At 41.8% G+C, this 14291-nt stretch overlaps 1 protein-coding gene across 4 annotated transcripts in view; it reads right to left on the reverse strand.

Annotated features, from left to right (window-relative positions):
* The window catches only part of ARHGEF4 (Rho guanine nucleotide exchange factor 4), a 639140-nt gene that overhangs the window by 382534 nt on the left and 242315 nt on the right, over positions 1-14291 (reverse strand). For all 4 annotated transcript variants that reach the window (XM_078666094.1, XM_078666093.1, XM_078666095.1 and 1 more), the window contains exon 2: positions 545-4819. In XM_078666094.1, the coding sequence (XP_078522220.1) occupies positions 545-4819 (4275 nt within the window). The remainder of the gene's footprint in view (positions 1-544; positions 4820-14291) is intronic.

A 14291-nucleotide genomic window follows, 5' to 3' on the forward strand; every position in this document is an offset into this window, starting at 1 on the left:
TTGTTATACAATAATCAGGTAGTATATCTTGGTTCATATATGTGCAGTTAGTTTAGGATGATCTAAGAAATTTGTGATAAAGGCTGATATTTGAGAATTTATCACATAGGTAACTTCTTCCAGTGCACAGAGACCACTCGTAAGTCTAGAGGTCATGGAAATCCAGGACAGAGTTTCATTGTGCATCCAACCCCATCTGTCACCCTTCTGCATCTAGAGCAGAGTCGCCAAAGCTGGACCAGTGAATTAACAAAACAACACATTCGAGGCATTCCTCCAATCCCTTCAAAAAACTTGTTTGGATTACCTGCTGACAGGTAGAACCACAGTTTGGCAGATTTTGTTTTATTCGGAATGTTAAAGGTGGAAATGTGAGTCACCCCAAGAGAATTACCTTTGCCCCAAGATAGTGAAACTTGAAATGAATACCCTAGATTGGGGGTTAAAGAATGAGGACAAAGCTGGCCATTGACCAATGAGCGAGCTTGTCAATTAGTTTTTCTAATACATGAACATATAGAGTTTATTTGCAGTAAATGCTTACCTCGTCCTTTGGAATATCACTGACAGAAGACTCTGTGATGAGGCTAGTTTGTGATTGGCTGCTAATACCACTGTCTTCCTTCTGGTAGTCGATATCCAAAGAGTTTACAGAAAGCATTAAGTTTGATCTGGGCTTTAAACTCTTTGGTCTTTCAGGTGCCTCAGAAAAGACTTCAAAGGCGGAGCTCCATCCAAGAGAAGTCATTGAGGTGGCAGTAGTCCGGCTGTAACGGAAACATTTGCGTTGGGAACTTGGCATGGGGCTCTGGGGCTTGGGGCTCATGGGTTTGGTGGGGCCATCTCTTTCTTCAGTAGTTGAGCATATTTGAGGGCTACAAGGCGGTAACTGATTTAAATTTGAATCATAGTCACTTGAACTGATGGGAGACATTATTCCAGATTCCTCGGGTGGCAAATCTAAGCTGTTTTGAGGTTTGTCTGGGAGCTCTGAGTCATACGAAAAAAAAGACATTAAAGTTTGTTCATTGAGCGGTGTTTCCTTTTTTGCATCCTCTGAAGATATGCCAAAGTTCGACCCAACTTTTTGATGTGAAATTACAAACTCTGTGGATGTTCCATGAGAGTCATTGGACCCTGTCAAACTGTGACCATTTTCAGTTTCTATTTTTTCTTTTGACAATCGCCTTAATGGGTCACCTGGGTCCTGCTGCTGAGATGTTGGAGACTGGAGACCTTCTTGTGGTGCTGACAAACTTACAGGGCTTAGCTTTTTTGATGCCTCATATTCCTTGCTCTTTCGTAAGGTTTTCCATGAAGACTGGCGTAGCTTTCCTCTGTTCTTCTCAACTTTGAGAGATCCTTTGGACCCTTCCTGGTCTGCATTCTCCTTCTCCAGGGATTTGGAATCAAAGAAACTTGAGAAGGATCTTTGTGCTAGTGCCAACCGTACCTTAAACTTTCGGCCATCTGATATTTTGCTTCTTCGGCGGTCGATAGTCTCATCAGAGGATTTATTACTTTGCTCCTCAGTCTCCTCATGCTCATCCAGATCATTTGCACCAGAGGCCACATTTTCAAGAGATTTAGTAGTAACAAATTCATCAATGTCTATTCTTCCAGGTCCAGAGGCTTTTCTCATACTTCTGTTAAAAAAAGTACTTTTCTCAAAAAAATCATCATCATCTGAATTTTCTGAGATGCTGTATTCTACCTTGGTGCTAAATTTGCGATTTACTGGATTGGATGCTGGGGATAATGTATTTCGAATATGCTTTCCTGTGGGTCTTAATGACTCATTTTCATTTTCATCCTTCTTGGTCTCTAATTCTTTATGTTTGATATTTTGCTTTTGATGATCTGGGTCTTCTGTAAATAGCGTCTTGTTCTTCTTGAATGAAGTAATTTTTGGGAAAGCTAAGAACTTGGAGGGCTTCCCAGCTGTGCCATTGTTCAGAGGCTTTTGCACCGCCTTGTAGAGGCTGCTGTTGCTTCCTAGCAGACGCTTGCTATTATCCTCCAAATCCTCACTATTAGTACTGCCAGTGCTTATGTTATCGAGAACCATTGTGGGTGTAGTGGGTCTCTCAATAAGTACTGGTCTATCTGTGACCTCTGCCATGTTCAAAAGCTGCTCATTATCAGAGTTGTTGATGTCAGCCACCATTTGGTCAGAGTTTTCTATATCAAGTGTTTCATTAACATGATCTAAGACAGCCTCTGATGAATGAGAGCTTTCTGGCTTTTCACTTTCAACACTGTCTTCACAATTCTCCTCCAATCTGGACACATTTCCATTTTTGTCCTTGTGATTTTCTTCCAAGTTACTGAGAGGCCTTATTTCCAACCTGAGTGTACCTGCTCCTTCAAAAACTTCAGTGAGATATTCATTTCCTGGAAATACTGCTCTCCCCACCTTTTCATCCTTTGTGTCCAGTGCTAAATTCGTGGACTCCACCCATGAACCTTCATCTGGAGAGATGTGCTCAGAAAATTCCTGTGAAGTCTCTAGAAAACTATAATGGGGGTTGGAGATCAGTTTGATCGAAATTGGTTCCTTGGAATGAGTCACTGGTTGTGATTTTGCCTCACTCACTGGTCCCCTCATCAAAGATTGCACACTGGGAGAAGTTAACAAGGCAAGCTCTTGTTGTCCATCCTCACTCAAGGAAAATGGTTCTTCTCTAGGTGCTACACTGTCAGGATATGCTTTCAGCGTATCCGAGTATGACACACATACATCATGCTTGGTGGTTGACGTGCCATCTGCCCATATTTGGTTGTTGTCATTAACAAGGGCAGGTTGTTCACTTTCCAATCCACCACGGGCATCCAATGTCTCTGATACAGATGCTCCACCCGACTGTCTTTCTGCCTGAGCTCCTGTTTGTTCAATGGAGACAATAATTAAAGGGGGTTTCAATGCAAGATGGCCCCTTGAGTCTGTCTTGTGCCCCTTGCTCTGGGTTTCTGGAATGTAGGATTCAGCCTTGGTTTCCAGAGGACAATTGGACACATTGGGTGAAGCTCGCTCCTGATTCTCGTCCACAGGAAGGTCTGTGCATTTAGGAGTTTGCTGTGGCAGAACTTCTGATTTTGTTGTCCATTCAGTTCTTGAATTTGTAAGCAGTACCAGGCCTTTCAGTGTTTTTCTTGATCCCCGATCAGTGAGCTCATCTTTCTGTTTGCTTGTATCCGTCGGTGATGATGGCACTCTGACTTCTGAGTCAGTGACAAACGTTAAGGGCCCGCTGTGGATACAATTAGTGGAATGACTATGGTTCCCTTTGTCTTTTTCTGTTAAAGGGGCAATTTCACCTGCCCAGGTGTTCAGGTGCGTGTATGAACCAGAGCCCCCAAAATGAGTTTCTGACTCAGGTTCATTCGTTGGCAGAATTCCTCTAAAAGTTTCCTTACTAGTGGGCAGCAACGGGAAGTTAATTTCCTTTGAGGATTTATTTGACGGCTCATTATTTAGAGCTCCTGATGAACAAATATCAGTAGGCACGAATGTTCTGGCTGTCTTTTTGTTAAGGTCACTTGTAGTTTTCTGAAGGGGAAGCTGTCTTGTCCAGATGGAATCCTGGAGAGTTATGAGACCCTCTCCCAGGACCTCGCCTTCTCTAGCTTCCTTACCGTTCCCAGATGCACTCTCACGGTGCTCTCTGCGATGCAGAGGGTGCTCTAGGTGTCTTTTTGGCAGTTGCCCTTTTGAACCAGACTCTCTAAGTTTACTCTTCTGAAGAAAGTAGTTAATAGTGGTTTCATTCTCCCTTTCACCTTGGAGGCTAATGTTTTCTGGAGTACTAATCCATGATTTTGCTCTTGTAATCCCACTGGGTTTTAAGTTCTGGCAGCGCTGACCAATCTGAGAATCAAGCTGGGCCGTCTTCAAGGGCCATGCAAAGGCAATCTCTTCACGTCTTATGGAGTTGTGTCGGCTACAGTTTTTGCTTCGGGTTAGCACAAACTGCACATCACAATTCAGGAGGGGACCCTGATTGCTTCCAATTTTGCCCTTCTCTTCAAAATGAAGATCAGGCAAACTGTAGTGGGATTCGTTCTTGGGAAATGAGGAAAGACTTTCAGTCCTGCTACAAAGCAAGCAGTCGTCAGACTTTGATTGCAAATGAGAAGTGCTATTGACCTCGGCGGCTCTGGTCGTCCATTCTGGCAGCCATGCTTCAACGCCGTCCAAGCCAACGTGGCAGCCTCCTCCGACCACTTCAAGGGGATCAGCCTCTGCTGCGCGCCCTACATGCTGATGGTCTGTGTCTGTACCTGTCTCCTGGGCTGGCTCGGAGTCTGTGATAGACACATCTGTGGTTAAAGTTGGCTCCTCCCCGCCGCTCAGAGTTGAAGTCTGTGTCCTTTCAAGGGGACTGTTGGAATCTGCCTCAAGGGCAGCAGAGGCTTCAGGCTGGCCCTCTCCTCGTTGGTCTGTGACCCTTGCAAACTGATTAGTTCCTGGATCAGTGGGAGCCTGACCTTGGTTGTTTGAGTTTGCGTCCCTCGGCCAGCTAAGTGTTTTCTGAGCAGGGGAAGCCTGTGGTTCACAGTATATGCTGTTTTTCTCTTCACATGCCAGCTTGGAACAGACCTCCTCGTTGGTGATTGACTCTGCATCGGAAGCACTTTCAAAGGCCTCTGTCCTGACCTCGGAAGTACTTTCGCTCTGGTGGGACTGGGTCTCGAAGTAATCCTCGTCGGTTTCTGGGGTTGATGCGCTGGTTTCCAGCTCTACCGTGGCTGTGGAAGTGGGACAGGCTTCATTTTGTACAGCCGCTTCACCGGAGGTCTCCTCCTCTGTTTCTGGGGTCTGTGAAAGAAAATAGGAGAATCAGCCATACAGCGCAGTTTGTGTCATCTCAGTGGTATTTAAATCAGAAAACATGCACTCAGCTCTTGTGACAATCAAAGTATATAACAATTGTGAAGTGTATCAGCTCACGGTACAATGTATGATACCCTAAAGCAGATGGAAAATGGATGCATGTGCAGTGTAATGCACTATAACGGAAGAAGTATTGCATAACTATTTAGTGTGATGCCATATAATTGAAGCAGTATTGGAATTCTGTGCCGTTTCAGTGTGCTGCAGTGCTGATGAAGTAGTGTTGCGTATCTGTTTAGTGTGATGCATTAAAACCGTTATTGTGTTCTGCCTATGGTAGGGTACTATTTACAATTCCACAATGCCTGGGGACAGAATGGGTTACACACACAATTTAAGGATCATGTGCTGGTTCGTAGTCTGGCACTACTTTATGGTGATTTTCATGCATTTGACTAGCTAGAAAAGAAGCTCTATGCAGCTTGTGTATAAATACAGATTCCACCGTGGACAGTCACCCACCCACTCCCACCTCTATTGCTTGTATTTCTTGACTGAGGTGTTAGTTCACAGAGCAACTTTCACTGCCATGGACGGTCTGTCCTCCATTTTAAGCTCCTGCTAGAAAGTCCATCGAAGAAGGCAGAGCGCCAGAATGAACATGCCTGGGAAGACTCCAGCCAGTGCACCTCAAGCGACTGCTGCCGGAATGCCAAGTACTGCAATTTGCAGAACTATGTGTAAAACAGGCCAACCCTGCACCTGCATCTACCGCTCGTCATGCATGTACTGTTGATGCACTCTGGTTTAACTGAAAAATGCCTGTGTGCGCCAATAGAATCTGAAGGCCTCATTTACAAGCCTACTGCACCGCCAGTGCGTCACTTATTTTGAAGCACCGGCTGCGCAATGGGCTTGCCCATAATTTCAAGGCCACGTTTATATTCACCCTGAGTGACTTTTCAAGGCCTTGAAGATATGGGACTGTTTCATGCATTACTCTGTGTGAAAAGGGCCTTCCATGGGTCTTGGTGTTTTATGTTTCCACGCAAAATACATGGAACCTGACATATTTTCAGATGTACAATGTTTTGTAAAGCTGAGAATGTGTCAGAATACTACACCTCCCCAGGGAAGGCATAGGAGTGGTGGAAATACTTATATTTTTCCCCATTTTTCCTCTTTCTATGCGTGCTGCAGAATGAAGCACTCATATAAAGAGGAAAAGGCCATCAATTATTATTTTTGTACAGGAAGGTGTCCCTTCCTGCACAAAAATAATCATCCCCACAACGCAGGCACCCTGGTAAAATGACATAAGGGTTTTCTGCGCTGGCGCACGGCTGCTATTTGTGCACCGGCACAGGGGAGAAGGACAAGAATTTTCTGCATCTTGTAGATACGGTGCATTCCGGCCCTTTTATTCTGATGCACTGCACCGCAGCCTGAAGGCTTTTTGCACTGCTGTGCATCAAGATATTGTAAATGAGGCCCAGTGTATCTGTGCTATGTGATGCAAATATCACAGCATTGCGTGCCATGCAGTGAAATGCATGATATATATGAAAGAGTATTGTTTGTGTGTGTTTAAGGGGTAAGACTGACATTTATTGTATGCCTGCACAATATGATGATGAAGTGAAGTACTATTACACAAGTTTACACACGTTACCATATTTCCACTACAGTGGTATATTTGTATAGGGTGATGCATTTTAGTATCACCATGGTAGTTTTATATATGTGTGCAACATTGTGCAATATAATAATTGCTGTACTCTTTTAAATCTGTGCGCAGTAATGTAGTTTATATATCTGAAGTAGTAATATTTATATACATATACATACACAGATATGTTTTGATTTCCTGTCCTGGATGATTATATATATTTTCAGCCTTTTATCTACCATATCTATGTTTTGGTGTGTGTGCTCAGGTGTGACGAGCTCCAAGTTTTTGGTTGCACTAAAAGTGTTTACCTGTATGAGCTTTTTAAAGTATCACAAGTTGTACACGGAGGTGATGTTTACAAATCCATTCAATGTACATGAACTTCTCTATACAACAGTATGTATAGAATTTGCAACACAGCTAGAAATCTTGGTGGACTATCACTTTGTATAATTACAGACCATTCAGGCATAACACCAAAATGATGCTGTATGTATATTTACTTTCCTAAAGCTTGCAGTTGTTTCGCAACTAGAGTGTTTATAGGAGTGGTCTCAGGGAGTATAAATCCTTGGTCCTGATGAAAAGCCTTGGGGTAGGGCTTGAAACATGTAGACCTTTGAAACTCAGGAACATTATTCCATTGAGTTTCATTTCTTTCCCGGTTATTAACCAGACCGACTGGATTTATGAATAAAGTATTTTTTCCTACTAGGCAGGTATTTTTAATGTTCCACAAAAAAACACTTCTATTCTTTACATCTTTATTCATCTATTAAGAAGCACCTAAAATAGATTCCATGTAACTCATAGGTCGCAGCACACCCTGTTCTGTAGGAGAACAGGAATGACCGAATGATGAAGCATGCCACCAAGGGGAAACCCTAGTGGATGAGGGTTATCTAAAGAAAACATTCTGTTTTCCAAACCAGATGTGGAATTGATGGAACACTCCAACACTGCATTTCTGAAAAAGCACTAGGTGTGGCTGGACTATTAGGTGATTAAAATTGCTGTGATAATAGGGCGTTTAATAACATGTCTATTTATATTATATTCTTTAGATCAATTCCTTTTCATTCCATACAAAAAAATATTCCAATAGGATTTTAGTGTCGGATTGGTCCAAGAATATGTTCCATCGCTAATCGATGTGACACTTCAATATAGCGGTCTGAGAGTTGTGTTAAGAGTCATCATTACATAGTTTACAAGAATAATAGGTGATTGGGATGGCCTTTATAGGAGTGTTCTCAGTAAGATGTAAAAACTGATTCCAATAGGATTTTAGAGTCAAAATGGTCTAATTTTATGCTCCATCTCTAATTGATGTGACACTACAATAAGGCGGTCTGAGAGTTCTGTTAAAAGTCATCGCTGTAGAGTTTACGGGACCAACAGGTGATTAAGATGGCCTTCATGACAGTGCTCTTAACAAGATGGTGGCCTTTTACAACCAGGCTGAATGGTGAGACACTCTGAAATGGTTTGAACCACAGGTAATGGTTGTTAACCGTGAGGGTATATCATTGATTTGAAACCCAGTTATTTTTCAGTTTGTGCTTATGCAGGGATTGAATTTAAACATGAGTTTTATAATATGAAATAAGCGTGTGGGTTGTTAGTGGGATAATCACTTAGTGGGGTCAGATATTACTATTTGCATTGTTTGAGTGATCGTCACTTGGTGGTTTTAAACTAATTATATTGCTAAGAGAATGCTTGATGCAACTACTACATAAACACAGTCATGTTTAATTCTTAGTTATGCGGAGGTGATGGACAGGGCTTGGAGGATTGTAAGATTTTGTGGAAGTGTAGCTTTCACAAATATGGAGGATGTATCAGAATATGTATTAATATATGTAGACATTTAGAAGAAATTATGTTGATTTTATAGACAATTATGAGAGTTTAATTGATTTTATATTAGACATGATAATTTTAAGACTATTTGTATTTATTTCACAATAAGTAACAGAAATGTGGACAATATTATTGTCTGTATTACAGGATTGTTTACACACCTATAAATCTTTTAATCCAGAGCCAAATACAAGACACTGTTTGATGAACAGACATATAGAGAACAGTACGTAAGTATGTATGTTCCTTTATTTTGGGGTCTGTTAGATAAAATCAATGGGGTGAAGTTCAATATTTCATAAACTATACTGACAATGGTGATATTTGGAGTATTTAATTTAATATTCAGATTCAAAATGATTACAAATTGGTCTACAAATATGGAATATTAAAAAATATTAGAATAGGTATAAGGGATTCCCTACCGGCATTTTAAGATTGATTTGATATTATTACAAGTTGATCAAGTATGTATATCATTATTAAATATGATTTTTGAAATTATACAATGTTTAAATTTAAGATTCCATAATGATAATGTAGTGCTGTTTTTAATGTGTAAATATTGGGTGTTCGGGATGTCCTTTTGTAAAAATATATAGGTATCTTACAGTCCTGATGAGGTCCCAGATGAGGGTGAAATGAGTTGATTGGGCTGTTGTTGTCTGATCTCAATGGAGTGGAAATGAGAATAAAGATCAATCAATCAATCAGTTCACTTATAGAGCGCACTACATACCCGTGAGGGTCTCAAGGTGCTGGGGTGGGGGGGTGCTGCTACTGATCGAAGAGCCAGGTCTTGAGGAGTCTTCTGAAGGCCAGTAGGTCTTGGGTCTGCCGTAGGTTGGTGGTGAGGGTGTTCCAGGTCGTGGCGGCGAGGTGGGAGAAGGATCTGCCGCCAGAGGTCGTTCTTCGGATTGTGGCGAGGGCGAGGTCGGCGGAGCTGAGCTGGTGGGTGGGGGTGTAGAAACAGAGTCGTCTGTTAAGGTATGCTGGTCAGGTGTTATGGAGAGCTTTGTGTGCGTGGATGAGGAGCTTGAAGGTGATCCTCTGGTTGACGGGGAGCCAGTGCAGGTCTCTCAGGTGGGGTGTGATGTGGCTTCGGCGGGGGATATCGAGGATCATACGTGCCGAGGCGTTCTGGATGCAATGCAGTCATCTCAGGAGCTTGGCCTAAGTTCCTGCGTAGAGGGCGTTTCCGTAGTCCAGCCTGCTGGTGACGAGGGCCTGTGTGACCGTTCATCTTGTTTCGGTGGGGATCCCCTTGAAGATCCTGCACAGTATTCGGAGGGTGTTGAAGCAGGATGAGGAGATGGCATTGACCTGCTTAGTCATGGATAGGGTGGAGTCAAGGATTACCCCTAGGTTCGTGTGTGGTCGGTGGGTGTTGGGGCTGTTCTCAGTGTTGTCGGCCACCAGGAGTTGTCCCAGGCTGATGGGGTGGAGCAGAGGATGAGGACCTCGGTCTTGTCTGAGTTCAGTTTCAGTCGGCTGTTCTTCATCCAGTCGGCGACGGCTTTCATTCCTTCGTGGAGGTTGGTTTTTGCGATGTGAGGGTCATTGGTGAGGGAAAGATTGAACTTCTTTTTTAACCAACATCTGAGTCTCCTTTTGTGGCCGACACTCATTTAAGGACAAATTTGAAAATTAGATTATTGGGAATGAAGTATACGTGAATAATTGTTTTTCTTTTTTAATTGAAGAAGCTCAAGTGCTCCCCTTTAGTGGTACTTGGTATAGGAGCACGATATTGTGGTAAACGATATTTTTGACACTATATTTTTTCCAGCAATATTTTTTAACACGATATTGTGTCAGTGAACCTGCCCCAGATCACGGTTCAAACGCAGGGCAATCAGAGTGTCATTAGCTTGCATAAACGATTATGTGAAATAATATAAATGTTCAGTAAAAGGCTCGATGAGATACTAACCAAGAGTAAAGATTCCTGCATTGACCATGGTTATGAATTTTCTTCTGGGAGAGTGGGTTTTATGTCTGTCTAAGAGGCATGCGGAGAGAGAAGCATAATCTTCAAAGTAAACCCTGGGCAATAGGTGATTTCACAGTATTAGTTGGGGTGGAAAGAAGGAAATCTGTTGGTAGTGAGAAAGAATATTAGGGTCTGCATTACTTTTTTTCAACAAAGATGTCGCCAAATGCACAAGTAGAAGCTGCAGTGGGTTTACAATTGCAAAATGAAATAGAGTAACCTTTAAGCTTCAGAAAGATGATGCCAAGACTCCAAAGAATATGATGGTCTGCATGGAGTGTTACTGTTAAACGGAAGGCAGCCATATCTCAGAGAAGTTCAACAATCACAGATGTTTTCTCTAGTGTGGGGTTTGTCAGTGTGATGCAGCGTATCCACTGGAGGGATAGCTAATGTCAATCACCTTTATCAACAAGGTGACTGCAAAGTGCAAAACACCCTTTGACATGAGATTGAACAAGAACACACTTGTGAACATCTACACACCCCACGGCACACCAAAATCCTTCATAGTGAAATTTAAGCCCCGATACGAGGCGCAAGGTATGAATGTGATTGTTTTTGCTGAGGCCTTGTTCAAGCAAAGTACAGAGATTTCAGACAGATGATAAAATGGCAAACGACCGCGCTGCAATCCATTTTTGAATAGTTCTCTTCGATACACATATAATATAATTGTGAGCCCTCCTCAACATTTCTTGCCATGATTTTAAAACATATATATGCATGATTTATAATAACTGCCTGCCCTTGCTGTGTTTAAAAAAATGTTGCACTCTTTGCAGGACATCTGTGCACAGTGCTGATTCAATCTGACAGCATTTTAACACAAGTCTGAGTAGAAAGGTGGAAATCTAGAGAACCCTGGAATTTAGCTATTTGTTTTTTTTTTGTCTGAACTTTGCTGATTTGATGAGTTAGACAAGAACAGTCCCTTATATTTAGTATTATTGGAATGGAATAAATAGTTGGAGTCATCCTAGAAGCAGATCCTATTCTTGAGCAGCAAAGAGAGCTGTACAAAAATTGTTAACAAGTATGCTCAGAATCTTAAATAAGGATTCTTCCCTACGTAGATTACCTTCACAACAACTAATCTTGTGCTCCATTATTTGGTTTACATGAATAAACTGTACCTAGGAGCCTAGAAAAGTATCCTTAATAAATAACAAATGGATCAAAACTCAGTGGACCATAATACGTTTGTCCTTATAAGCTTGTACTGGCTCCAAGTGTCAAGCTAGATCAAGTTCACAACATTGTGCATAACAGAACAAGCGATTTACAGAAAAGTACAAATATTCCTAAAACAAAGATTCAAGACCCACCACTCTAGGCAAAGTATATGTTCCTAACCACTTCTATAGCAGAAATGCCAGTTTCAGCAAAATCTGACTACCAAGGCACACGTTTGCAATCTCGGCCAGCAAGATTTGAACTCACATCCCCCATAAAGAAAGTACAAAAAATACCTAGGTTTCGGAAGGTCGTAAAAACATAGGTCTTTCACATTTTCAGCCCCTATGTGATACCTATGCAACCACTGAGAAAAAAAGCCATCAACTACAAAACATTTAAACCCCAATGCAAACCAAGATAATGTATCTTCCAGACAAGAAGGTAACAACTTTCAGGTAAAATAAAGCAAGGTTGCGTGAAGCATCACCTATGTGATTGAGCATGATCACGTTGAACGCAACACCACCAGATCAGGTGTCGGGAGCTCAGGCATTTCAGCTAACTCTTTCTATGTAGGTCTTTCTAGAACCACATAATTATTCCAGTCAAACAAAGAGTTCCATCCACTCTCACGCCTGTGGCAGTTGCGCTCTACACAAGTGACAACAAATAACATGATTTTTCTGGCATTTGCAATTGATACCATTATAGTAGAAACTTGTTGCATATTACTTCCAAACAGAGATGAGTTTACCTAAACAACAATGGACTTTTCCCTTACAATATCTGTCGTGAGCTGCTGGTGCTAGCAGTCACATGTAGACCGAAGTACAGAGCAGGCCTTCATTAAGATAGTGCTCTGGGCAGAGATAAATTTGGCGCCCTTGCTGATGCCAAGACATTAAGGGGTATATTTACTAAGTTTTAGCACTATGTTTGTGTCACAAAAATGATGCAAAACGATGCTATTTCATTTTTTACTGATTATGGGGCATATTTACAATGCCCCTGCTGCACTTTTACGCTGCCGGAGGTCACTTTTGTGACGCTCTGGAGGTGCAGTGTGCCGGCCCATATTTACAAGGCCATGCAAAGCTACCCTGCATGACTTTTCATTGCCTTGAAAATATGGAATAAGGCAATGCCTTACTATGTGTGGAAGGGGTGTTAAAACTACAAAACGAACCCCTTCCCAAAGCAGGGGTAACAAGGAGAAATGTTTACATTTCTCCTTGTTTTTTCATCTTTTCACGTGTGCTGCATTCTCCAGCACACATAGAGCGAGGAAAATGCCTCCTTTGATTGTTTTTGTGTAGAATGCTGTCACTTTCTGCACACAACGCAATCGTGCCAACAACACAGACACCCTTGCACCATGTGGTGTGAGGGGTTTTGCGTTGGTGCTCTGCTGCAGTTAGAGCTCTAGCACTCACAGAAAGGACAGGAATGGTCAGTATCTTGTAGATACAGTGCATTCCTGACCGTTTTTTTTTTACATAAGGCGGCAACACAGCTAGAAGGCTTGCGGCATGGCTGTGTGCCAAAATATTGTAAATATGCCCCTTAATTTCCAGCGTTAAACTTGTTTGATGCTGGAAAACACTTGAAAGTACAGCAAAGCATAGCGCTGCTGTGCATTACTTAGCGCCATGGTGGCGTACCATGGGTGGTGCATGGCGTTCCCATGCGTTTCGTTTGAAAGTGCTTTATTCGGTATATGAATATAACCATATAGCAACAATTCATAAAAATACATATACATCATTGAATTACATCCGGCTCTATAATATCGTATACCAGTTAAAACTCATTTTCCAGCACATGTGCAAATTAGCAATGGTAAGGTGCATTTTATAGTACATTCAATTAGTTATACATGTGCAAAGTAACAATATGAAAGTACATATCGGTACAATCGACTAATTATACATGTGCAAACTAGCAAAACTAAAGTGCATATTGGTACATTCAACCAATTATACATGTGCAAACTTGCAGAATTAAAGTTCTTCAAAATCAGGGCCATTTGATAAATTCATACAATGATTGATTTTCGTGCAGAAATACATTTTAAAATATATGTAGCCACATAAAAACATATGTCTGGGTTCTCTAAATTAAACATCAATAACATCGCTGCCTTAGTATTGCGCGTATTGTATTTTAAAAAGATGGGTTTCAAATAAGATTTTCTATAAAAAGTATAAAATTTGCAAAACAGCATAAAATGGCAGCTACTCTGCTTAGAGATACCATCGCAGGGGCATAGGCATGTTCCAGGTTTCTTGATTAATGGAAATGCCACAAGATGGTGCACAATTCCTAGGCGTAAACGGGATAGTACAAAGCAATGGGAATTTTTAGTAACTACACTTAAATACAGTTGAAAACCTTCATTAACATTATAATCTAAATAGGAGTTAAACGTGCTTTGTTCTACATATTTGATCATTCTGGTACTTTTAGTCAGTGGCGTAACGAACCTTGAGGAGGCCCCCCTGCAGGGTACGTGAAGGGGCCCCCTTCGGACTCAATCTAGAGCTCCCCAGCAGAAGTGCAGTGCTGACGGGGCCCCCTGGAGGGTGAGGGTCCCCCGCACCGCGGGGGCTGCAGGGGCCTGTTTTACGCCCCTGCTTTTAGTGTGTTTCAGCAAAGTGACTTTAAGCTCCTTTTTTGATAAGCTTATCCCCATTGTAGGTTCTCCAAAAATATCATATTCAAAAAGTATCTTGTACCAAAACTGGATA

This window comes from Lissotriton helveticus, chromosome 11 (assembly GCF_964261635.1).
Source record: "Lissotriton helveticus chromosome 11, aLisHel1.1, whole genome shotgun sequence".
Lineage (NCBI taxonomy): Eukaryota > Metazoa > Chordata > Amphibia > Caudata > Salamandridae > Lissotriton > Lissotriton helveticus.